The 26,769-nt window shown below is 37.0% G+C and overlaps 1 protein-coding gene across 5 annotated transcripts in view; it reads right to left on the bottom strand.

Moving 5' to 3' along the window:
* PCGF5 (polycomb group ring finger 5) overlaps nt 1–26,769 on the bottom strand; it is a 117,981-nt gene that overhangs the window by 22,978 nt on the left and 68,234 nt on the right. For all 5 annotated transcript variants that reach the window (XM_072739491.1, XM_072739494.1, XM_072739493.1 and 2 more), the window contains 4 exons: nt 25,482–25,578; nt 16,455–16,510; nt 16,282–16,341; nt 13,505–13,653 (listed from right to left, as the gene is read on the bottom strand). In XM_072739491.1, coding sequence (XP_072595592.1) covers nt 13,505–13,653; nt 16,282–16,341; nt 16,455–16,510; nt 25,482–25,578 — 362 coding nt within the window. The remainder of the gene's footprint in view (nt 1–13,504; nt 13,654–16,281; nt 16,342–16,454; nt 16,511–25,481; nt 25,579–26,769) is intronic.

Raw genomic sequence — 26,769 nt, 5'->3', positions numbered from 1 at the left:
GAAAGAAAGAAAGAAAGAAAAAAATGAAAAAAAATAGAGCTATCCAGCTAGTATCTATTAGTAAATGTGTTCCTGGGAAAATATATTTCCTAGCAAAGACCAGCAGAAACAAATTTACAAATGATAGTTAGTCACTATTCAGATGATAAAGTATCCATTGAAAGAAGTCAAAAGTTACATCTAAAGCCAAACATAATCTAGCCATTTCAAATGGGAAGCCTGATATTCTAGACAGCATGGAAACAAAGGGTTAAATACGAACATAGATCTTCCCTTTTGTCTATTTTCATCATTTCAACTACCCCAAGGTTTCTTGTCTATTTTCTTGTTCCAAACAGTTTATAGAGAATTCTTAGCACATTTTCTATATTTAAGTTAGAGTATGATGTGGAGTACTGGAAGACCCTCTAAATGTATCCCCCTCTGCAAAGAAATCTCAGGTGTTACAAGAATCTATAGAAGTGACCATGGCATCACTACCCATGACTTTTTAGAAATTGTTAATAAGGACAGAAGTGTCAGTAGAGTTAAGGGAAGATTTTAAAACTAGGCAAAAGTCTGTTTCTGGAATTTATGATTTAATAAAGTTTGACATTAATCTCTAATGAAATTCTAGCCTGAATTACTTGATTTGTAAGTACTCAGAAAAATGACAATATAACAAATATGCATTTTCTTTCTATAGAAACAGTTTACAATTATACCAAAGAAACCTTGCTATTTCCTAGCTAGGTATATCCTGGAATTGCTGTACAGATCTCTGAAAAATAATCAACACGTTTTAAGAGAGGCAATGACAATTAAGAGTGCTCAGCAGAGATGACAAGGATGGTGGGGAGAAACTTAGATGACCAGAAGAGCAGCGCTTCTTTCCTGCCATTTCATTTCATAACACACACACAGAATATAGAAACATTTGTACTATACACAGGGTGTTAAGGGGAAACTGCTGCCTGGGACAATGGCTACACAGCCCAGGCCCTGCCAGCTGCTCTGGTGGGATCAACATTTCAGGCTACCCTATATATCTGAAGAAATATTATATGGAATAAAGACTTATTTTGTGTTACCAGAAGGTTACCTTTCCTTTTCATGGCACAATGCCCTCGCTTTCTAACCTCTCCTGGCCTCAAACTCAGGCCAGGAGAGGAAGAGTTCAAAAAAGGCTCCTTTCTGGAAGCATTTTCATGCTTTATTCCTTTTTTAATTTTTTTGAAAAAAGATTTTATTTATTCATGAGAGAGAGGGAGGCAGAGACACAGGCAGAGGGAGAAGCAGGCTCCATGCAGGGAGCCCGATGTGAGACCTGATCCCAGGACTCCAGGATCACATCCTGAGCCAAAGGCAGATGCTCAACCGCTGAGGCACCCAGGCATCTATCCCTTTCTTTTAGAAGAGTTAGGAGACTGTATCTGAAATCAGCTAGTGGTCAATATCGTTGGTCACACAGTCTTCTACTTGTAGGATATAATTCAACCAACTTTAGTTCTTATGATAATGGTTATTTGAGGTTTTTGTTTATTTTTTTTAAAGATTTTATTTATTTGAGAGAGAGAGGGAGAGAGAGAATAAGCATACAGTATGTGGCCTTTGTGTCTGGCTTTTCACTTGGCATGTTTTCAAGGTTTATTCATGTTGTAGCATGTATTAGTATTTGATTCTAGCTTATAGTTTATATAACCCCTTATCAGATAGATCATTTGCAAATACCTTCTCTTATTCAGTAGGTTGCCTTTTTGTTTGCTGGTAGCTTCCTTTGCTGTGCCAAAGCTTTTATTTTTGGTGTAGCCCCAATAATTTAGTTTTGCTTTTTGTTTCCCTTGTTCAAGGAGACATATCCATAAATATGTTGCAAAGGGGGTATCCAAGAGATTACTGCCTATTTTTTCTTTTAAAGGAATTTTATGGTTTCAGATCTCACATTTAAGTCTTTAAACCATTTTGAGTTTATTTTTGTGTATGATGTAATAAATTGGTCCAGTTTCTTTCTTTTGCATGTAGCTGTACAGTTTTCTCAGCACCATTTATTGAAAAGACTGTCTTGTCCTGATTGTATATTCTTGCCTCTTTGTTATAGGTTGATTGATCATATAATTAAGGGTTTATTTCTGGACTTCCCACTCTATTCCACTGATCTACATGTCCGTTTTTGTGCCAGTATCTTACTGTTTTGATTACTACAGCTTTGTAGTAGATCCTGAAATCAGGGATTGTGGTGCTTCCAGCTTTGTTATTTTCAAAATTGCTTTGAATATTCAAATCTCTTGTGGTTTCATACAAAATTTAGGATTATTTGTTCCAGTTTTATGAAAAATGTTATTTGTATTTTGATAGGAAATGCATTTAATCTGCAGACTGCTTTGAGAAGTATGGACATTTTAGCAATATTAATTCCTCCAATCCATGAGCATATCTTTACATTTGTGTCATCTTCAATTTCTTCCATAATTTCTTCTCGTTTTCAGAGTACAGGTCTTCCCCCTCTTTACACATACTAGAAGATGTATTATTTATGGTGTAATTATAAATGAAATTGTATGCCTAATTTCTCTTTCTACTACTTTGTTATTAGTGTACAGAAATGTAACAGATTTCCTTAATTTTATATCCTGCAACTTTACTGACTTCATGTATCAGTTGTTTTTTGGTAGTCGTTAGGGTATTCAAAATGTGGTATCATATCATCTGTAAATAATGAGATTAACTACTTTTTACCAAGTTAGATGATTTTTCTTTTTGTCTGAGAATTTCTTTTTATCTGCTCAGCTAAGACTTCCAGTACTATGTTGAATAAAAGCAGCAAGAATGGACATTTTTGTCTTGTTCCTGTTCTCAAAGGAAAAGCTGTTTTTCACCATTGAGTATGTTAGCTATGGGTCTTTCATATATGGCCCTTTTTATTTTGAAGTATGTTCCCTCTAAACCTACTTTGTTTAGAGTTTTTATCATGAACAGATGTTGTATTTTATCAAATGTTTCTTTCTAAATCTGTTGAGAAAATTGCATGGTTTTTATCCTTCCTCTTGTTAATGTGATGTAACATACTGATTTGCCAATACTGACTCACCCTTTCATCCCTGGAATAAATTCCACTTGATTGGGGTAAATGATTCTTTTACCTTGTATATAATTCTTGTATCCTTGAATTGAGCTTGCTAATATTTTATTGAGGAATTTTGCATCTTTGTTCATCAGGGTTGTTTGCCTATAGTTTTTTTTTTTTTTTTTTTTTGTAGTGTCTTTCTGGTTTCAGTAATGCTGGCCTTGTAGAATGAATTTTGAAGATTTCCTTCTACTTCTGTCTTTTCTAATAGTTGAGAAGAACAGGTATTAACTCTTCTTTAAATGTTTCGTAGAATTCACCTCTGAAGCAATGAGTTGGGAGTTTTTGATTACTGATTCAATTTTGTTACTAGAAACCAGTCTGTTCAAATTTTCTATTTTTTCCTGATTCAGTTTTGGAAGATTGTATGCTTCTAGAAATGTATTCATTTCTTCTAGTCTATCCCAATTTCTCTTCTTTCATTTCTGGTATTATTTGAGTTTTTTTTTCTTTTTGAATTTAGCTAAAGGTTTATCAATTTTGCTGATCTTAAAAAAATAAACAAGAACTGGTTCTTCTTCTTTTTTTTAAAGATTTTATTTATTCATGACACACACACACACACACACACACACACAGACACACAGAGAAAGGGGCAGGCAGAGACACAGGCAGAGGGAGAAGCAGGCTCCATGCAAGGAGCCCGATTGGGACTTGATCCTGGGACTCCAGGATCATGCACTGGGCCAAAGTCAGGAGCCAAACCACTGAGCCACCCGGGGGATCCCCAAGAACTGGTTCTTTGAAAATATTTTAATTATTAATTTTAGAGAGTGCATGTGTGTGAGTGGGGAGAAAGGCGGAGGGGGAAAGGTGGAGGAAAAGGGAGAGAGAATATGAACCAGGCTGCACAGGGTACAGAGCCTGATGAGGGCCTCAACCACTTGACCCCAAGACCATGACCTAAGCTGAAGCCAACAGTTGGACACTTAACTAACTGAGCCACCCAACTGCCCACTAGCTCTTGGTTTCATTGATGTTTTCTTTTCTTTCTTTCTTTTTTTTTAGTTACCATTTACTTCTACTCTAATCTTTATCATTTTCTTCCTTTTGCTAACTTTAGACTTTTTTTTTCTAGTTCCCTTAAATATAGGTTAGAGATTTTTTTCTTATTTCTTAGGATAATCCTGTATTGCCATAGATTTTTCTCATTTAATTTTGAGAGTGTGTGTGCAGGACAGCTGAGTGGCTCAGTGGCTGAGCATCTGCCTTCAGCTCAGGACATGATCCCTGGATCCAGGATTGAGTTCCACATCAGGCTCCTTTCAGGGAGCCCGCTTCTCCCTCTGCCTATGTCTCTGCCTCTCTCTCTGTCTCTCATAAATAAAATCTTAAAAAAAAAGAAAAAAAAAAAAAAGAATGTGTGTGCAAGCAGGGGGGTGGAGACCAGAGGGAGAGGGAGAAATAATCTCAAGCAGATTCTATGGCCAGTGCTGAGCCTAACACAGGGCACAGTCTCGCAACCTGGAGATCATGAACTGAGCTGAAATCAAAAGTCAGATGCTTAACCAACTGAGCCACCCAGGTGCCCCTGTCCCTCCTAGTACAGCTTTTGCTACATTCCAAAGACTTTGGATGGTTGTATTTCCATTTTTATCTGTCTTCATGTATTTTTTTATTTCCTCTTTGATTTCTTCATTGACCCATTGGTTGTTTGGTAATATGTTGTTTAGCCTCCATGTGTTTATGTTGTTTTTTTCAGTATTTTTCTTGTAACTGATCTCTAGTTTCATACCATTATGATTGGTATAGATGCTTTTTATGATTTGTCTTCTTAAATTTATTGAGACTTGTTTTGTGGCCTAATATGTAGTCTATCCTAAACAATGTTCTATGTACACTTGAACAGAATGTGTATTGTTTTGGGATGAGATATTCTATATATATTTGTTAAGTCCAGACTTTCCAGACTTAAATCTGTTAAGTTCTCTATATATCTGGCCTAATGTGTCATTCAGAGCCATTGTTTCCTTGTTGATTTTTTTTTCAAGATTTTATTTATTTATTCATGAGAGAGAGAGAGAGAGATAGGCAGAGACACAGGTAGAGGGAGAAGCAGGCTCCATGGAGGGGGCCTGACACAGGACTCAATCTCGTGTCTCCAAGATCACGCCCCGGGCTGAAAGCGGCACTAAACCTTTGAGCCACCTGGGCTGCCCTCGTTGATTTTCTGTCTGGATGATCTGTCAATGTTAAGAGCAGTGTTAAAGTGTTCAACTATTATTGTATTAGTGTTAATTTCTCCCTTTATGTCTGTTAATATTTACTTTATGTATTTAGGTTCTCTGATTTTGGATGCACAGATATTTACAATCAATTGTTAAATACTTTTATTGGCTAGATCCCTTTATCATTATGTAGTGCCCTTCTTTGTCTCTTGCTACAGTCTTTGTTTTAAAGTCTATTTTGTCTGATATAAGTATTGCTACCCTGTGCTATTTTTTTCCTTGCTTCCATTTGCATGGAAAATCTTTCTACCCCTTTACTTTCAGTCTATATGTGTCTTTAGGACTAGAGTGAGTCTCTTGTAGGTATCATGTAGATGGCCTTTTTAACTTATTTTTTATTCTTTTATTTATTTTTTATTTTTTACCCATTGGTTACCCTAAATCTTTTGATTGAAGCATTTATTCCACTTACATTTAAAGCAATCATTGATAGGTATGTATCTATGTATTGCCATTTTGTTAATTGTTTTCTGGTTGTTTTGTAGTTCTTCTCTGTTCCTTTCTTCTTCTTCCTTGTGGTTTGATGGCTCTCTTTAGTGTTAAGCTTGGATAATTTTCTTATTTTTTTGTATATTATAGGTTTTTGATTTGTGTTTACCACTGGGCTCATATACAGCATCCTATGTCTATAACAGCAGTCTGTATTAATTTCATGATCTCTTAAATTTAAATTTAAACACATTCTAAAAGAATTAAATTTTTACTCCCTCCTCAATGTTTTATGTATTTTATATCTTTTTATTTTGGGTATCCCCATGACTAATATTTGTGGATATAACTGATTTTACTACTTTGTATTTTAACCTCCATACTGGCTTTATAAGTGTTCTAATATCTTTACTACATGTTTATTTTTACCTGTGAAATTTTTTTCCTTTCATAATTTTATTTCTACTTACAATCTCTTCTTTTCACTTAGAGTTTCCATTAGTATTTCTTATAAGGCTAGTATAGTGATGAACTCTTTTAGCTTTTTTATCTGGAAATCTCTTATATATCTCTCATTTTTGAACAGTAAGTTATCCTTGTTTGTAAGTTATACGTTTTTTCCTTTCAGCACTTCTGGCCTGCAATATTTCTGCTGAAAAATCACCTGATATTCTTTTTTTTTTATTTTTTTTAAGATTTTATTTATTCATGAGAGACACAGAAAAAGAGGCAGAGACATAGGCAGAGGAAGAAGTAGGATCCTTGCAGGGAGCCCGATGCGGGACTTGATCCCTGGACCCAGGACCGCACCCTAAGCCAAAGGCAGACACTCAACAGCTAAGCCACCCAGGTGTCCCATCAGCTGATATTCTTAAAGGGATTTCCCTTATATGTAACTCTGTTTCTTCACTGCTTTTAAGATTCTCTCTTCGTCATTACTTTTTGGTATTTTATTTATTATGTGTCTCAGCATGAACTTCCTTGGGTTCACCTCATGAGGAACTCTCTGTGATTCCTGGACCTGGATGTCTGTTTCCTTCCAGATTAGGAAAGTTTTCAGCTATTATTTCTGTAAATAAGTTTTCTGTGCCCTTCTCTCTTTTGCTTCTGGAATCTCTATAATGTGAATGTTTTTATGCTTGATGATGTTTTAAATTCACTTCATCTTAATTTTTATTTATTACTATTTTTTTTGTGGTTCAGCTTCATTGCTTTCCATTACCCCGTCTTCCAGTATGCTAATCCCTTCTTGATCCACTAATCTGTTGATTCTCTCTAGTGTATTCTTCATTTCAGTTATTATACACTTCAGTTCTGACTAGTTCTTTTTTTTATCTATCTCTTTGTTGAAAAGTTCTCAGTGAGTTCTTTGACTCTTATGTCTGGTGTGTATCTTTTTTAAAAAATATTTTTATTTATTTGAGAGAGAGCATGAGCAGGGGGGTGGTGGGCACAGGGAGGGGGAGAAGCAGATTCCTCACTGAGTAGGAAGCCCAACATTGGACCCTGAGATCATGACCTGAGCCAAAGGCAGATGCTTAACCAACTGAACCACCCAGGCACCCTAAGTATGGTGAATATCTTTATGACCATTACTTTGAACTCTTTATTAGGCCTATTGCTTACTTCCATTTCATTTAGCTCTTCTGTAATTTTGTCTTTTTCTTTCATTTGGGACATATTCCTGTCTCATTTTGTCTCTCTTTCTATATATTAAGTAAGTCAGCTATATTTCCTCATTTTGAAATAACTGGCCTTATGTAGAAGAGGTCCTATAGTGAAATACCTCTGGTCACCAGAACAAGGTGCTCCAGGTGTGTCCCCTGTGTGGGCTGCCTGTACCTTCCTATTGTGGCTGAGCTGTGGTTGCTGTGGACATGCTGGTGAGTGAACCTGGCCTTCAGCCCAGTTGGCCACAATGACCTGCTTCACCTGCTGTGGGCACACTGGGCAGGGTTTGTTCCCCATGCTGTTAAGAGGTCTGGCTGAAGCTGCCATGGCTTGCTTGTGGGCAGAGGCTGGCACACAGCCTAGCATTCTTGCTTAGCTGCTAGGAAGGTGTGGATGCAATGATGGGCTGGGCTTGCCTCCTTCCTGAGAGGCTTGGATGCACCTGCCATGGGCTCATTGATGAGTGGGGCTGGTACTCAGTCTAGCTGTCTGTAATTAACCTCTGCAACAGCTGCAGACACACTGAAGGGCAGGGCTTGCCCTGTGTAGCTAGCTAAAAGGCCTGGATGCAGGAACTAAGGGTGTGCTTGTCTGTGGGATTAAATGTTCTCCTCCCCAGGATAGGAGTCACTTTGGAATGGTGTCAGGTCTGGTTAGGACTGCCTATTGGGCATGGCAGAGCAGGAGCTACTTAGGAGGGATATCTGCAGAACTGAATGTATTCAGTGGGGTAAATATGCAGGGGAATCCAGGAGTGTGGGTTATGTGGTGTTAGCAAGGTAGATGGAGAGTGTCAGAACTGGTTCTTGCAAGCATCCAGCTTCCTAGGCTGGGGGAGGAAAAGAAAAATAGCATCTGCAAACAGTTTTGTTCCTGGAGAAATCTGCAGATCCCTGCCCCACTGGTACAGGTTCTAAGATTAGTTGATATTATCCTTCACATATACCTCAAGTGCTTTTCAAATTGTTGCTGCTGTGTTTCAGGCCAAGTTAGTGTGCTGGCTCTCTGAGGGTAGGTACTTGGGTTTCCTATCAACATTCAGCTCTCCTAGAGTTAAGCAACACTGGTTTTCAAAACCAGACATAATAGGAACTCATTTTCCCAGTACGGTTCCCCAGGACTGGAAGTGACTGGTATGGGGTCTGATCTCCTTGCTCCTCTGTGCCTTTGATGTCCCTCCTGTTTGTGGTTACTATGTTTTCCAACTAGATCTTCACCTTTTTTTTTCTTTTTAAAGATTTTGTTTATTTACTTGAGAGAGAGCAAGTGAGAGATAGAGCATAGGCAGGAGGAACAGCAGAGGGAGAAGAAGACTCTCCACTGAGCAGGGAAGCCAATGTAGGGCTTGATCACAGGACTCCAGGATTGTGACTTGAGCCGAAGGCAGACGCTTAGCCGGTTGAGCTACCCAAGCGCTCCTCTTTTCACCCTTTTTGATGTAGCTGCCTTTCTATGACAAGCTGTGGAAGATCTGTTCTGCCAGTCTTGAGGTCATTTTTAGAGTTAGTTGCAACAGATGTAGTTGCTGCTTTGGTGTGTTCTGTGCGACATGGTGAGCTCAGGATCCTGTATGGCCTTCATCTCTCTTGTGTTCTTACACTTTCATTTAAAAGTTTATACATGGTTTCTTTTAGTTCTCTGCACACATTTAAAATGGATGATTTAAAATCTGTATAGGTCCAATGTCTAGACTTCTTCAGGGACAGTTTTCATGGACTATTTTACCTGTTTATGAGCTATACTTTAATTCTATTTTTCTCATATTTTTTTTTGTTGAAAACTTGACATTTAAAATAATATAATATGGCAGCAATGGAAATCAGGTTCCCACATGCCTCTTAGGGCATGTTACTGTGGCTGTATCTTGTTGTTTTTCTTTGTTTAGTGACTTTTCTAAACTAATTCTATGAAGCCTGCATTCTTTACAATGTGGTCACTGAAGTTTCCACCCACTGGTTGGCAAGTGACTGAACAGAGATTTCCTTGTACATTTGGAACCAATAAATCTCCCAGTCTTTGCTAAGAGACAATGTATTTTGAGGCACACCTCCAACACTCAAACAGGTTATTGACAACTCTGCCTTAATCTCATATCCTGCTTGCCTCAAAGTCAGCAAGAGGTGAGAGCTTAAGGCGTACTTAGGTCTTTCCTGAGCATGTACACAGTCCTATGTATATGCTTGGAATTGGAGATTCCCAGCAATATGTTAGAGCTTTTCAAAGCCCCTACAGACTTTGATATCTACAGACATCTTTTTCACCAGCTTTTCCTTTTAAGCTTTTTGGTTGTCTACTGTTTCTACTGTTTGCCCGAAATATTATCTACACCTCAGACAGCCATGGAGTTCAAATATTCGTAATTGGCTCTGAAAAATGTTCTGCCCTTCCCAGCTGACAGAATCTTTTTCTACTGGTCAATCTCCATGTCAGGTCTAATACAGCCAGCTCATAAGTGAGGTGTTCCAAAGACTACCAGACAGGTCAAATAAAAATAATTATTTGGCCAATTAGGCTTTGAAATAGTTCCACCTGTTATGCCCTTCGGTGCCTGAAAGGCTATAGTGGGAAAGTAGGCTGTTCTTTTTCAAGGTTACTCCAGAGCTGGAGAGTGGGAGATTGGACTAAGGCAAGTTAAAATGCCACAAACCTCACCGTTCACACCATTTTCTTGATCAAATGCTCTATGGGTTTCTGCAGGTCTTTGATTAATTACCAAATTTCTGAAAAAGTTGATTCTGAGAGGTGGTTTTTTTTTTTTTGTAGTTTTTTTTCATTGTTTTTATGGAGGAGTGAATTTTTGAAGGGCTTTATGGTACTATTTTCACTGCCTTCCTCTCCTGATTTTGATTTTTGGAATTACAAAAGTAGTAAGTACACTGTATAAACTGTACATGAAATTACACCACCACATTTGAGAATCACACCCTACTGCAGAGAATTGAGATGCCAGAAAAGGCTGTAATCAAACACAGACATGGTTTCATTGCCTTGAAGAGGTATGCAATCTAGTTTCAAGGATAAGACATATCCCCAAAAGATAAAAGACAGTATCAGTACCTGCTACCTTCAGAAATACAATAATGCTGACTTAATAACCACTTGAGGTATAAATGCAAATCCTACAGAATTTCAGAGAAGGGATTCACTAGGTTTGAAAAAGCATCACAAAGAATAGAGGTCTCTGCTTGAGTTTTGACAGAAACATAGCAAAATGGTGGGTGAGAAGAGGCAAGAACAATGAGTATAATGGGAGATAAACTTACCAAGATAGGGCTAGTTAGTGGAAGGCCCTGAATGCTAACATAAGATTTGATTCTATAGGCAAGAAGGTGGCAAACTATGGCCACAGCCCTCAAGACAGAATTACCTATTTTTGTAAGTAAAGTTTTATTGAAACACAAGCCAGAAAAAAAAAAAACAAAAAAAAAACACAAGCCAGTTCTTTCACTACTATCTAAGACTGCATTAGCACTATAATGAGTAAATGGAGTAGTTGCAACAGAGACCATATTTCATCTCTCTTTTTATACCTTTGTTGGGAGTTTCATAGGGCCTGAAATATTTACTATCTGTCCCTGATATTGGCCATGACTCTGGCCCATACATTCAGGCTGTAGCCTCAGCCTTGGATAATAAAGAGACTGCTCAGAAAAATCTATACAAGGTGAGCAGCACTAGACTGAGGGGAAGTTTTCAGGACTTATGGCTAGTTGGAGAAAAACAGTAAAAGGTCAAAGATGACTCCAAGGTATTGAACTTGTACGATTGGTACAAAGATTGTAGTGATAACCACAAAATAGCAAGTTTGGAGTACAGTTAGGTAAAAGTACAATGAATTTGTCTTTAAACATGTTAAGTTTCAGGTGTTACTAAAACTTCCAACTACGATCTTTAGAAAGTAGGTTTCTTCAACTTGGGCATGATGGCAGGGTTGGAAATGGGGACTTAAAAGTTCTTTGCAGACAATCATCATATGGTTTCACTCATACGGGGAATATAAAAATTAGTGAAAGGGATCATAGGGGAAAGGAGAGAAAATGAGTGGAAAAAATCAGAGAGGGTGACAAAACATGAGAGACTCCTAACTCCAGGAAACGAACAAAGGGTAGGGGGAAGGGGAGGTGGGCGGGGGGATGGGGTGACTGGGTGACAGTCACTGAGTGGGGCACTTTATGGGATGAGCACTGGGTGTTATACTATATGTTGGCAAATTGAACTCCAATAAAAAAAAATACAAAAAAAAAAAAAGGAACACTAAAAGATAAAAAAAAATTAAAAATTTCTTTGCAGAGTTTAAGTCACAGAAAATAGAAGTGACCTCCTAGGATAAATCCAAAGAGAGACTAATTGAGTGGAAGACTAGGTATTATGAGATATATTCACATATATCAAGTAGAAGCCAGGAAGAAGGAGAGACAGCACAGGAATGGCCAGAGGAAAAAGGTGAGAATCAGGGTAGCAAAGTAGAAGTCTATAAACTATGAAAATTGTTTTATGAATAGAAGGCACAAGGATGAAGAAAAGTTTATAAAGGAAAGAGTGAATGGATAAAAGGTCAACTGGGATGGTGAAGCGTCAGAAAGGTCAAGAGAATATCAAGGAAGCAGTAATTTTTCAGAATCATAACTTTAATACTAGAAATTCTACAGGAAGGAGACTTCATATTTATTTATGAAAAGATATTCAGCTTTTCTACTGACTGAATTTTCAAGATACAACATATAATTTATAAGATAGTAACTCATGTATCAGAGAGCTAAAGGATGATCACAATCTCCATTAAGAACAATCTCTTAAAAAGAGGATTACAGAAATGACTGGCAATAAGAGATTAAGATTTTTAAAGACCCTGAAAAAAGACTTACAAAAAGGAAAGAGCATAAAAAAAAAAAAGAGAAGCCTGGAAAAACAAATAGGTCCCATGGCCATGTCTTTAAAGACTGCTGCAGTTTATTACATGCCTTGTCTAACCACCTCTTAACTAAATTACTTTTTTTTCATAACTGTTTTATGGAAAAATCCTGCTTAAAGTTCCTTGAGTGAGTAAATTCTTTCTTATTACTTATCTCTTCACTGAATCACTATACTCCTTTATATTCTGTGTTGTAAGATGCTAGGAAAACTTAATCTGAGCTGAAAAATTATTTGTTCTTAATTTCCTAATAGGAAAATATCATTAAATGTATTAGTGAAAAATTCAACCCACTCACATATTTTACAAGGGAAGTAAAAGAAAATAAGAGACATTGAGTATGGGTATTTATATATAACATGGAATATAGAGAGAAAAACAATATTTTCAATCACTGACAAAAATTTCATTTAAGAGCTAAAGTAGTGAACATTTATAATGAAAAGGGGAGCTGCTTGCAATAAAAAAGGCAGAAAACATTATTTAAATAACACCATTTAAAGACCAAAGAGGATAAATTAAAGTGAACAAGGTGTTTTAAACTATTTTATAGATTGTTCACAATAAGGTTGAAATAGCAAGTACATACAAAGGGAAACAGGATTAGAAAGTGGCGATTCTACAGGAAATATCTGGGAGACTTCCAAGACTTTTGAAGTTAGAGGTACTTTAGGACACCTAATTTTACTTCAAAACCGTTATATTATTTATAAACTGTATTAGCCATGACATGAAGTTTTTTGAGTTGCAAATAAAAATAGAAAAATAAAAATTAGGAGAGGAGGAATGAAACAGTTGGAGACACTGCCAATCTTGTGATGTAATGATGTGAGTCTGAACTGGTTACCACACATAAACAGGGAGAAACAATGTATATGAATTCCCAACAAAGGTATAAAAGGTGACAGAAAAATGGATGGGGTGATTCTTGGAATTAGCCACTAGGTGGTGGCATTGGCCCAGGACTGTTCAGTTGTGGGGGCTGGAAATCAGGCGTCAGTAACTGGTCATTTGTAGCTACAGGGCTGTCACAAAATAGCATTCTACTTGATTATGTTAATAAAAATTTTGAAAGCCAACACTAGCTAAAATTCATCAACAAATTATCAAAGATTTACTATAAAGTGATTATAAAAAATATAACTGTGCTTGTCCACTCACCTTTACTACATTGTCCCCTGATTGTCCATTATTTCGTAAACAATCTAGACATATAGCAATTTGTGGGTCACTTCTGTGATAGTCCTTATCATCTTGATTTTCATCACCTTCTTCATCTACTTTAGGTTTGTCAACTTTTGAAGTATCATCTGTATAATTTAAACGGAACTAAGTTAGATGTAACTCAAAGTTGATTTTAAGGTTAAGCAACAGTATATTAATCATCGAGCAAATCATCAAGTTAAGAATTTTAAACATTTTTGGTTTGATGAAGAATAAATGAAAATTTCAGGATCTTTAAAATGTTCCAACCAACTCAATAATGGAAATATTTTTAAAAAGCCATCAGTGACTTACTAACATAACCTAAAATTTTTAGGCTCACTGGCCAAATGAATGATTCAGGACTAGCTATATCTAGCCACAAAAATGATTGCAATTAGTGATTAGACCACTTAGAAAGTAGACAGGATATAAAAATATTCCAAATTCTATATATATTCAAATGGGAAACCAAGTACTCTTTTTAAAGTATCAAATACTGAGTTCTCAAAATTTCAAATTATTATATATTCACAAAATCAGCTAGTGAAATATGAGAATTAGCTTTTTAAACCTGTATGTAGCTATGTAACATGTTAAATCCATTAAAGAAATCTGAATTACATGCTTTGTTATGTACGAATGTATTTAACCTACAAAATACCTGCAGCCTATGTATAATACAACTTCATGTGCTGATTCATTTATTTATGGAGTCCCTTTAACTCTGTGTTTGATATGCATTGTGATACACTTGAGGGAATACTGAAACTAGAGGGTTATCACCCTCATCCTCACAGTGGTCAGGATACAGGAGGAGGGAGATACAGGCAAGTAAAGAAAACAGACCGATGGGAGTATAATAAGGACTCTGATGGAAGAGGTAAAAATAGACTATGTGGGCACATATAAGAGGGGTATACAAACTCTGGGTGAAGCAGAGATTCAGGGAACATTTTCAGATAGAATATCTCTAAGCTGAAACTTGAAAGAACTAGCCAGTCAAGCATTATGGTACAGAAAATGCCAGAAAAAAGGAATGACAGGTTAGCTCCTCTTTAATGCCTAATAAAAGCATTACAGTTGTATTATAGAGGGCAGGTGGGTTCTCTTTCTTGTGCTCTTGTGCGTTTTTTTTTTTTTAAAGATTTTATTTATTCATTCATAAGAGACACAGAGACATACGCAGAGGGAGAAGCAGGATCCTGCAGGGAACCTGACGCGGGACTTGATTGCAGGTCCCCAGGATCATGACCTGAGCCAAAGGCAGACACTCAACCACTGAGCCACCCAGGGGTCCCTGCTTTCTTTCTTCTATATATTTATATAGAATCCACATAGACAGGAGCTACCTTTTATGAACCAAACTCCCAGCACCAAGAAAAGATTCAAATTCTCTACCCAAACTAAACATTATAAAATACTTTAAAAAGGGAGAAATATGGTTAAAGAGAGATGCACACAAAGTAGGCTATAGTCCTTCATGAGTCCATCTATATGATACACAGAGTCATGGACTAAACCTACTATATATTTTCTACTGACAATTTCTTGGTTTCCTGTTCTCTTGAAAAGACAGTCAAAAATTGGAACATACGGTAAACTTTATATTATCTATACATAAAATTATAGCACTACTGTCTAAATTGCAACTTATACTTGGGTAAAACAAGTCTTTAGTGAAATCATTTTTTTGTCAGGCTTGGCTTCTTTGCCCATTTTGTTTGTTGTTATAGATAAAAAGATAATCCCTAACTACCTTATTCCAATAATTGAAAACTATTCTCAAAATTCCCCTGCTATTAGAAGCCAGCCTTGAACTGTTAAATTGAACTAGTTAAAACCATCATCCTCAGTTTACAGATGAAGAGAGAGCATCCTGATTTATAACTGATAATCCTATGATCTTAAGGGTGGAGACTGAGCTCACAATGAGCCTATAAAAACATGTATACATCCTTAAAAGATTTCAATGGTATTTAGGCTATCCCGAAATAAATCTCATATTAAGTAACAGTAGGAAAAGCATATTCTTCTTTATTATTTCAGATATGTTGTACTTTTTTTTCCTATTGTGTGAATTATACATACTAAAAGCCTTTTCTCTGCCCAGTAATGTTTGCCACTTTGCTGAGACTATTAAAAATTACTGATGGTGGAGTCTCCTGGGACCCAGAAGAGAAATATGGACACTCAGTTTAAGTGATGGAGAACATTCCCGTAAGAATCTAGAAATATTTTTCATTTCCCAGGACATATAAATTTGTATAGTCTGAGTTCCACATATAAAAATATAATTCCAGATTATCATAGCATAGACAGATCTCCTGATCTGGCACTCAGCTACATCTTGGTTCCTTCTCCAATAAGGCAAACATACAAAATAAAATAAATAGAAAACCCCCTCAGGGTTTAACTGCAGACCCTGGCTATTTCTTACTTCAATTTTCTTTAGCTCTCCAGCAAATATTGTTATAATGAGTAGTCAGTTTTCTCTTTTTTTCTTTCCCAATTCTAATTTTTTCTATTTCCAATTGCTTTCAATTGGTGTGACTCCAGATTTACACAGATGTATATAAAATCACATGATTTTATACAAAAGGATCATAATTTAAACAAAGGGCTACATGAATTTTATACAAGAGAAATCTGAGCTTAACGTGATATTAATTCACCAAATCTACAAAAAGTTAACCACTTTAAGAGAGTATGAGATATAGACATAAGAAAGTCACCTTGTCCATTTTCTTGAGGCTTATTTTTCTTCCAAAATTCAGATTCACGCTCAAGTTCCTCTAATTTAAAAGAAAAAAGAAGTATAAAATAATAGAAACAATCATAAAATCTTTAGTAGAAATGTTGACTTCATAGAACACAAAAATCTGCAAGAAGCCGAAAAGCAACTTACGTTCTCGTAGTCCAGGGACCAGCTTAAATATAATTTCCTCTAATGTATTATCCAACCTTCCAAAGGGGGGAAAAAAGAGAATATACTAATAATGAAGATATCAAAATCCAATATTTAAACAGTTAAGAGATCTGTATCTTGCATGTATTACAAAATACAGGACATAGACAATTTCAGCATATCCACAATACCAAACTTCTCTGCATGCAGAGTGCACCCATTTCTAGCCTTTCCTGCAGTATTACAAAAATGGTCCCAGTCCCCAGCACTCTCTACATCTCTATTCCCTAAGTAGGACTTTGAAATTCCTCCCTCAAGTAAAGGATGGCATCTATTTCCTCCCTTCAAGAATATCTATGAGCTAGCCTTGAAACGTGCTTAGGACAACAGAAAATGGCACAAGTGACACCATGCTTAGCTCTGAGACAAAGCCTTATTAAGAGGCCTCCCAAGCTTCTGTGCACTCTCTTAGAATCCTGCCACCAGAAAGCAAGTCTGGATGATGGGACACCATGTAGAAGTGCCAAGTTGCCCTGCTGAGGCCATCTTAGACTCATTCATTCACTGTAGTCTCCTGAGTGAGTCCAGCCAAGACCAGAAGAACCACCACCTAGATCTGTGAACCACACAGAACTGTGAGGAATAAAATGCTTTTATTACTGTTTTAAACATGAAATTTAGGACTGGTTTGTTATGCAGCAATAGCTGATACACCTGCTCTCAAACTCTACCACCACTCTGGCTCTTTCCTGTAAAGGAAATAATGTCCATTCCATCTAAGCAATTTACATCTTTTAGTCATTCTATCTTCCTAGATAAGAAATGTGTAAATATTTACTTTGCCATTTTCCCCATTTCCTTTTCCTGCCATGGAGGAGTGAAATGCTGCTTTTCGTAGCTGTTCCTTCCGTCTCTTGTTCCCACAGCCCCTCTGCTCTCTCAATCCCCCTTGCCCTGCTCAGCAGCATTACTCTTCTAGAATACAAACATGTACAATGTTCTCACATCTAAAAAACCCCAAAACTTTTGCTGAACCTATGTCTTTTCAAGCTGTTAGCAGTTTCTCAACCTTTTCTTCCAACTAGAAAAGTCTGAAAGCATGATTGACATTATTTCTGCCACACACTCTGGGTTTTGCTTCTTTTACTCTACTGTATTCCTGAAATCATCAGAACTTCCACACTGAATAGATTTAAATTCTTGCCTTAGAAAAAAAAATAAATTGCCTTAGAATTATAGTTTAAAAATTTAGATTTTTAAAGATCATTTTTTTTCTCCTATATTGCTCTACAGCAGTTGGACAGTGTTGCCCTAACACTGCTCCTTGAAAATTCCCCTTCCTGGTTTTTCCTTTTTCCTGTCTTCTTTATCCCTAAGTATTTTTAATTTTCCAACTACCTCAAAAATTGAGTATTCTCCATTGTTATGAACTCTACACTTTCTTGATCTCTTCTACAGGCTGCCTGCCTTGATGATCGCATCTACTTTTGTGGCTTGAAAACACACAGGCAGATCATATGTGCGTGTGTGTACATATGTACACACACATACATATACATTACACTTCTCTGCTGAGCTCAATTCTGTATTTCTAACTGATGCTGAAGATCTCAAGCACTTCCTTTGGCTCATCACTGTCAAGACTGTCTCATCTATCCTTCAACAAAACACTGAATACCTTTCTCCGTGTCTTTCGTTTTAAAAATCAAATTTAGAAATGATACCATATCTCTCCCAAATAAAATCAAAATGCAAGAATTACCTGAGCCTTCCCCCACCTCAATTCACACATTTACTCATCAAACCCCACTGACCATGCCTTCTCCATGTTTCTCCCACCTAGTCTTCCCATACCTTTCATGCTTCTACTCCATCAATTGCCACACTTACAGGACAGCACAGCTACTTCCCTTTAAGTTGACATGCTCAAGGTGAATCTTCCTTAAGCACTAATTTGTTCATTATCTGCCTGCTCAAGAACTAATTTCTTCCCACCACCTGGCTTTGAGTGTTTATATAACCTAAGTCCAACCTAAAACTATAATTGGTGCTACTGTCGCTCTTCTCTAGCTAACTGCCTTATTCAATTATCCCTAAGAATGCCTTGTCATTTTCCGATCTGTTTTTCTTCCTCATTCTCTTCATCCTGACTCATATACTCTTTCCTTGCTCTCCAACCTAACCAATATTATCTTACTCTTTAAGACTTAATTCAAATACTAACTCATTCACAAAGTTTTCCCCAGATTTAATACGAGTAGTACTTAAGAGAAATATTTTTCTTAATATTCTTTCAGAGTAATATATACATACACACATATATGTGTGTGTGTGTATATATATGCATATATATATACACACACACACACAAAATTTACAGATCCAACTTCCCCATAAAACTCATGTTCAAATACAAAATTTTCACGCCCCACCCTCCTCATTCCTGATTCTTACAACCCCAGAGGCAGCCCCTTTCAAATCCAACCTGTTTCTTTCTGGTAGCCACACTTTTTCTGCTGTCTACATTCTTCTGACTTCCTTTTATGGAAAATAAAGATTTGGTTCTCTGATTTCATCTTGCCAGGCCCGTTTCTTCCCAACATACACTATTCTCATCTTTCGGATATACCCTTATTACCATATCTTTCTGATATACTTTTATTACATTTTTTTGGCTTAATAACCAGTGTTTACATGGTTATAATTATATAAATATTTACAGACATTAGTAGACATCCATGCATTCAACTTTTTTCTTTCTTTAGAGTTAGTAGTTGCTTTCTTTTCTTCATTTTCTATATACCTATTTCCAAATTCCTTGAAAGCATTTGTTCTGTTCTCAGATCAGGAGTTAACAAGTTTCATTTCTGTTCCTCTGAGACATCCCTCACCAAATTAAAGTCCTCTGTCCTCCTATCCAGTTTAGGACTGACTGACACCAAGGTCTGTCATTAAAACCACACCTTTGATTCCCTTGTTTGTCCCTCTCTCGTTTGCTCAAAATTATTTGGTACAACCACAACACTGGCTAAATCCAATTAGATGCAGGTGTGGTTCTCCATTAACCACACCTGCATCCACAGCTAGGAAGAACACAACCACAGCCTTACAAATTCCTAACTACAACCCCCATGTGCCTTTAAAGTTGCTAAGAATCCTACTATACTTTCCCAGTCAATTTATTCTCACTTTCCTAAATGACACAATTTCTTCTCTCCTCAAATCATTACATCCCCTCTTCCAATCCTTACTCTTGGCTTATAAACATTTTCTCCTCAATGAAAAACTTCCACAGACTCTGACCACCATATGTACAGTGCATGCACTTACATATACTCCGCCCTCCTGTTCATTGCTACAGATGATCTGTCAGTCTACATAAAGCCAATCTCCTCTCTCATTCTGTAAGATTCCATTCCCTCTCATCTACCCAAAGACATTGTTTCACCAATCCCTCCTCCACTCCACTCTCCTACATTATTAACTTTCTGCTCTCTATTGGACCATTCCCTTCAAACATGCCATTCCTCTGTCCTGTATCAAATGAAACAGAAACCTTTTGACCTTATTTCCCCTACCAGCTACTATCCTGTTTCTTTGCTCCCATTTGTGGCAAAACTTTGAAAGACTTGTCTATACTCACTTTATTTATTTATTTATTTATTTATTTATGATAGTAACAGAGAGAGAGAGAGGCAAAGACACAGGCAGAGGGAGAAGCAGGCTCCATGCACCGGGAGCCCGATGTGGGATTCGATCCCGGATCTCCAGGATCGCGCCCTGGGCCAAAGGCAGGCGCCAAACCGCTGCGCCACCCAGGGATCCCTATACTCACTCTTTCTAATTACTCTTTCTCCCCTTCCTTCTTGAAACAATCCAGTTAGGTTTTTGCCTCTTGGCTCTACTGGAAGTACTCTTGTCAAGGCTGATGACCTCCATGTTAAACCCAAGCATCAGTTTTGTCTTTACCTTACTTGACTTCCAGGAACAATATCTGACACAGTCGATCACTGTCTTTTGGTACACATTCTTCACTTGGCTTCCAAGCCACACTCCTGGATTTTCCTTCTACTTCACTGAACCTTTTCAGCTTCCTTTGCCTCTCTGATCTCTCAACATGGGAATGCTCCAAGGCTTGATCCTTGGTCCTCTTCTCTTCTTTTTCAAGTGCTCATCCTGTCTCACAGTTTAAATACCTTCTATATGCTGAACACTACCAAATATTTATCTCCAGCCAGACCTCTTCCTTGAACCATAGACTTGTATATCCATCTGCCAATGTTCTCTTCTCTGAAATGACTAACAGACTCAACATGTCTAAAACCAAACTCCCAACTACCCCTCCCCCAATGCCACTCTATCCTTAGTCTTCCCTGTCTCAGTTAATGACAACTCCGTTATTCTGGTTGCTCAGTCAGGAATCTCAGGTCAGGGTCTACTTATTCTCTCATACTGTATATCCAATCTACCAGCAAATCCTGCTGGATCTTCCTTTAAACTGTATCTAGGAAATAACCATCTCTTATCTGGATCACCACAATTACCTTAACTGGTCTCCCTGCTTCTACCTTTACCTTGCAATGTACAGTGTATTCTCAACATGGTCATCAGAATGATCCTTTTAAGCCAGGTCAGGTCTATCCTCTAACCAAAACCTTGTGGTTTCCCATTTTACTCTTTTTTTTTTTTTTTTTTTTTTTTTTTTTTTACAGAGGCCTACATGCCTCCCATTACCTCTCTGCCCTCACCTCCCACTATTCTCTCCCTTCTTCACTGTTGTCTGGCCACATTGGTCTCCTTGCTGTTCCTCAAACAAGTTTCAGGTGTACTCCTGACTTAGTTCCTTTGCACTGGCTGCTCCCTTTATCTGGAACTGGAAAACTTTCCCTAGATTATAGATGGCTAACCCCCTAATGGCCATTAATTTTTTGCTCAAAGTTCACCTTCTCATGAGGCCTATCCTCACCATTTCATTTAAAATTGCAATCTGTCCCTCCCTTCACACTCCTGAGCCTCCTCACCAGCATCTTCTCCTTTCTCCCCTTTGTACTTTCTAATATACCACATGAGTAACTTATTTTACAGTTTGTTGTCTATCTCTCCCCACAAAAATATTAACCCTATAAGGGCAAAAGTCTTACCTAATCTATTTTGCCCACTAAAGCACCTGGTATGATGCCTTGAATACAGCAGGCATTCAGTAAATATTTGAATGAATGAATGATTCCTCATAGAGTTTTCCATCCTCCTTCTATCTGTATCAGCGATGTCCAGTAGATATATAATGTGAGTCAAATATGTAATTTTAAATTTTCTAGTGGGCACATTAACAAAAGTGTTTTACATGTTTTGTATAAAATTCTAATATCTAGTTTATGCATTAAAATATTTAACAATGCATTTGTTTAGTAATTTTAATTTACTTAAGATTCTATTTAATGAAAAGGTTTCAGGTTTTCATTTAAATTAAATTAAATACTGTTTCACATTTTCATTTAAATTAAATTTAAAATTCCACTCCTCTGGTGTACAAGCAGCAACATCACAAGTATTTAACAGCCACCGTGGCTAATGGCTATCAGACTGAACAGCATGACACAGGCTGTTTTCTGGGCCTACTACACAGCTGCCATCCTCCATCTCTCTCCCATGTTAGATTCCCTTCCTCCTTGGTTTATGCTCTAGGAATCCTCCAGTAGCCTCCTGAGAAAGTATGTAGAAGGAAATTCTGTTGATACCTGTATAGCAACACAATATTATCTACTGAAGAAACCTTGACTCCCCTTGTTTTTTGCTAACAAAATCTGATTATGTTCTGGCAATATGTCCAGCTTTAGGCAAAAATCAAAATTTGCTAAGGCACCTCTAGACCCCATACTACCCCTTTACCTAGGGTTTGCATGTGACCTAATTTGGACTAGTAAGTGAAACCCTGCTGCGGGACCCTTTGGTGAATGTCTTCTGCCTGCCATCTCCCAGCAAACCTGGTCTCCTGCGGCTGCTCAGCTATCACTACCAACTGTATAGTTTCCAATTCCCATTTTTGCTCCCATCACTTCTTTTCCTTTCAACAAGAATTTACTGAAAACCCATTGTATTCCAGGAGTTATCTCCAGGTGCCAAAAATATTGAAGTTCTTGTTCTTATCTCTGTTTGTCTTTAAAAGTTATTCTTTTGTAGAATAACTTTAGTGGGATAGGAGGAAAAAAAACTTCTACAAAGGATATCATTAGATAAAATGACAACACTGGAATATGGAGGATAGTTTAAATATTGTACCAATGTGATCACACTCTAGTTATGTAAGATAATATCTCTAGTTGTAGGAAATACACACTAAAGTAGTTGGGGGTAAGGAGCCATTAAGTATGTGACTTACTCTGTAATGGTTCAGAAAAAAACAGAGAGCAGGTATGCATGCATATGATAAAGCAAATGAGATAAAATGTTAACAATAAACTAATCTGGGTAAGGAGAATACAAGTGTTTCTTGTATTTGGGATTTTTTTGTGAGTTTTAAATTATTTTCAAACAAAAAGTTAAAAAAAAATGTTGATGTCATACTTTAGCCAAGGGAGGACATTTGATTAAATGGTGATTGGATCCCTTCAGGTATCTAACAGTCAAAACCAAGAATTTTTCTTCCAACATAGCACTTTAAAATGGAGTAGGTAATAATTATTAACTGTTCGGTATGGTTTTTGATGAAAGCATTAGAAAAAAATTTTAGAGGAAGAGTTCACATTGTTCTCTGAGTGACTTAAATCAGAGTTTCTTGACCTCCATACTATTGACATTTGGGACTGGCTCTCTGGTGTGGGAGGAGGCTTCCCGTGAATCACAGGATGCTCAGTGGTGTCCAGCCATCTATCCTACTAGATGCCATCAACACCCACCCAGACCTGACAATAAAAAATGTCTCCAGATGTTGCTAAAAGTACACGGTGGGGCAGGGTGGGCGCAAAATCACCAGTGGTTGAGAAGCACTGATATAAATCCAACTAGGAGAAGTCCTGCTCAGGGCTATAGACTATAGTAGAACAGTGGTTCTCAAATGTTAGCTTATGTCAGAAACACCTGGAAAGCTTGCTGACTAAGATGGGCTCCACTCTCATGTTCCTCAATCAGCAAATCTGAGGTGGGGTCAAGAATTGTCATTTCTAACAAGATACTAATGGTTCGGGGACCACACTTTGAAAATCATTGGGCTTGACATTTACCTACAGAAAAATTACTACAATGACAGGCACTAAAATAAAAAAAAAAAAATGTCTGAAATGTAAGACTTGCAAATCCAGATTTATAGAATGATGGCAAACATTACACAGATTATGAGGGTTACATAGAGGCTATCTAGAGACTATCTAGTTGTTTTTAGATATGTACTTCCCTAAGACCACACAGTTGATCGGTGGTGGAGCTATGATAGGAAAAGTAGGAAGAAAATGGGTTTACTGGTAAGGACATCTGGCTTGTAGCTGCAAAATGACATGTGTGTGTTAAAGTTGTAAGCAAAGCTGTGTTACTTCTATAAATTTCAGTTTCCTAATCTGGAGAAAAAGGGTTTAGATTAGGAGCTGACAGACTACTTCTAACTTTATTTTTTTATTTTTTATTTTCTTATAAATTTATTTTTTATTGGTGTTCAATTTGCCAACATATAGAATAACACCCAGTGCTCATCCCATCAAGTGCCCCACTCAGTGCCTATCACCCAGTCACTCCCACTTCCTGCCCACCTCCCCTTCCACCAACCCTAGTTTGTTTCCCAGAGTTAGAAGTCTCTCATGTTCTGTCTCCCTTTCTGATATTTCCCACTCATTTTTCTCCTTTCCCCTTTATTCCCTTTCACTATTTTTTATATTCCCCAAATGAATGAGACCATATAATGTTTGTCCTTCTCCGACTGACTTATTTCGCTCAGTATAATACCCTCCAGTTCCATCCACGTTAAAGCACATGGTGGGTATTTGTCATTTCTAATGGCTGAGTAATATTCCATTGTATACATAAACCACATCTTCTTTATCCACTCATCTTTCGATGGACACCGAGGCTCCTTCCACAGTTTGACTATTGTGGACATTGCTGCTAGAAACATCGGGGTGCAGGTGTCTTGGCATTTCATTGCATCTGCATCTTTGGGGTAAATCCCCAGCAGTGCAATTGCTGGGTCATAGGGCAGGTCTATTTTTAACTCTTTGAGGAACCTCCACACAGTTTTCCAGAGTGGCTGCACCAGTTCACATTCCCACCAACAGTGCAAGAGGGTTCCCCTTTCTCCACATCCTCTCCAACATTTGTGGTTTCCTGCCTTGTTAATTTTCCCCATTCTCACTGGTGTGAGGTGGTATCTCATTGTGGTTTTGATTTGTATTTCCCTGACGGCAAGTGATGCGGAGCATTTTCTCATGTGCTTGTTGGCCATGTCTATGTCTTCCTCTGTGAGATTTCTGTTCATGTCTTTTGTCCATTTCATGATTGGATTGTTTGTTTCTTTGCTGTTTGAGTTCTTTATAGATCTTGGAAACTAACCCTTTATCTGACTACTTCTAACTTTAAAAGTACAGAATTATACTTCTTAAGTGAATGGTAGTTATTTAAAAAAAATTCTTTAAGTTTTACATAAATGTTTATATACTCTTTTGATATAAGTAAAAAATTAATAGTACCAAGGTCAGCCTCCCTTACTGTTAGGCCTGTCCTCTCCCTCTACTGCCATGTTGTTCCATGAAAGCACAGTTACGTGTCAAATGTTAAAATACCTAAAATAATTGCAACTAAAGTAGCTCTGAGATAAAGCTATAATTTTAAATTTGGAAATAAATTTCTTAAATATTTAATGTTTAACATCTACAGACTTATTTTTAAATTTCTATTAATAAAATGCTTTAAAGTGAAAATAAAAAACTTCATAAAACCTGTATTAACTGAGTCAAGGTGCTAACAAATATTCTGATGCATAATAAAACATATTAAGAGTTCATATAATTTAAGTTAGATGAACTATAAAATACATTTACTTACCTCAACATTTCTAATGGATTTGTCTCATGGACTTGGATGCCACACCTTGGACAGTCATTGCTATCTTCAAAGTGCTGTACAATACAAGTCTTACAGACTAAGAAGAAAGAAGATGTTAGATTAAAATGCATCATGTGAACTTAAACTAAATGTAATTAAAAATAGTCCTTAAGAATTGCCTAATATAGGTAGAATAGTATTCTTTAACCAAACTTTATAAAACCTTAAAATTCTAACAGTGTAAAAAAAAAAAAAAAAAAAAGACCCAACTGAAACAAAGCTTATAGTCAATGATATAAAAAGTATATGTTACTCCGCTAATTGCTTTCTTAAATATATTCACAAACCAAATAATTTGTTCATATTACTATGTAAAAAGCTGGTGCATTTATATAAAACAACAGTTCTTATTTAAAGAAGTACAAAGAAAGGTATAAACTTAGTAAGCCTGCAATGACTTCTTTTGAACGCGACACAAATAGTTCCTAATAAAACTTGAGAGTGTTCAACATGTTTGGATTACTTTCTTTTGGCAAGGTGCTCCTGGGACAAATGAGGAGTTACAATGAAACTTCTGGCTTATGCAGAGCATGATCAGTCTGTGCTCACAAATACCATAATTCCACGGAGCACAAAATATGGGTAGCAGCATCAAGCTCGTACAAAGGCATGAGAGGTAAAGTGGAAGAACCACCAAGAAACTGACAAGGGTAAGATTTTAAATAAACATTCTAAACAAAGATAACAGAAATATAATTTGTGGATCTTGGCCACTAGCCCATATAGCCTACATTTCCCCCAGTAGGGGAATCTTTCTGGCTGTGAATCTCTCACCTTTTCCCTAGGTTTTTATTATCTCCTATGCCAAATGTCTTGCCCAAAAACAAACATTTTTACAACACCTGAACTATAAAGAATTTTTTATCTAATTTCCTATGCCAATACCCCCCCCCCTCTATTTTATTATACTCTGTATAATCTGAAATTTTCACCTGCTACTCTGTATAATCTGAAATTTTCACCTGCTACCTGTTAGGATCAGGTCCCATAACTCCCCTACAAACTACTTCCTTTTCCCCTCCTCATGCCCCACACTCTCCAAAAGAAGTAAAAAAGTTTATCTAAACAATTGATCAAAAGTAAAAACTAGACTTCTCCCACTGAGATTAGGTCTGAAAATTCAAGCATAACATATACACTGGTCAGAGTTAACAATGGTCAAGGAAGAATTCTACTCGGTACCTGATTTTAAAGTCATTAGTACATATACAGAATAGTATCTTGGTAT

The sequence above is a fragment of the Vulpes vulpes genome, chromosome 15 (genome assembly GCF_048418805.1).
Source record: "Vulpes vulpes isolate BD-2025 chromosome 15, VulVul3, whole genome shotgun sequence".
In the NCBI taxonomy this organism is placed as follows: Eukaryota; Metazoa; Chordata; class Mammalia; order Carnivora; family Canidae; genus Vulpes; species Vulpes vulpes.
Note: the sequence above shows the minus strand (reverse complement) of the source record. Positions and strands in the feature narration are given on the sequence as shown.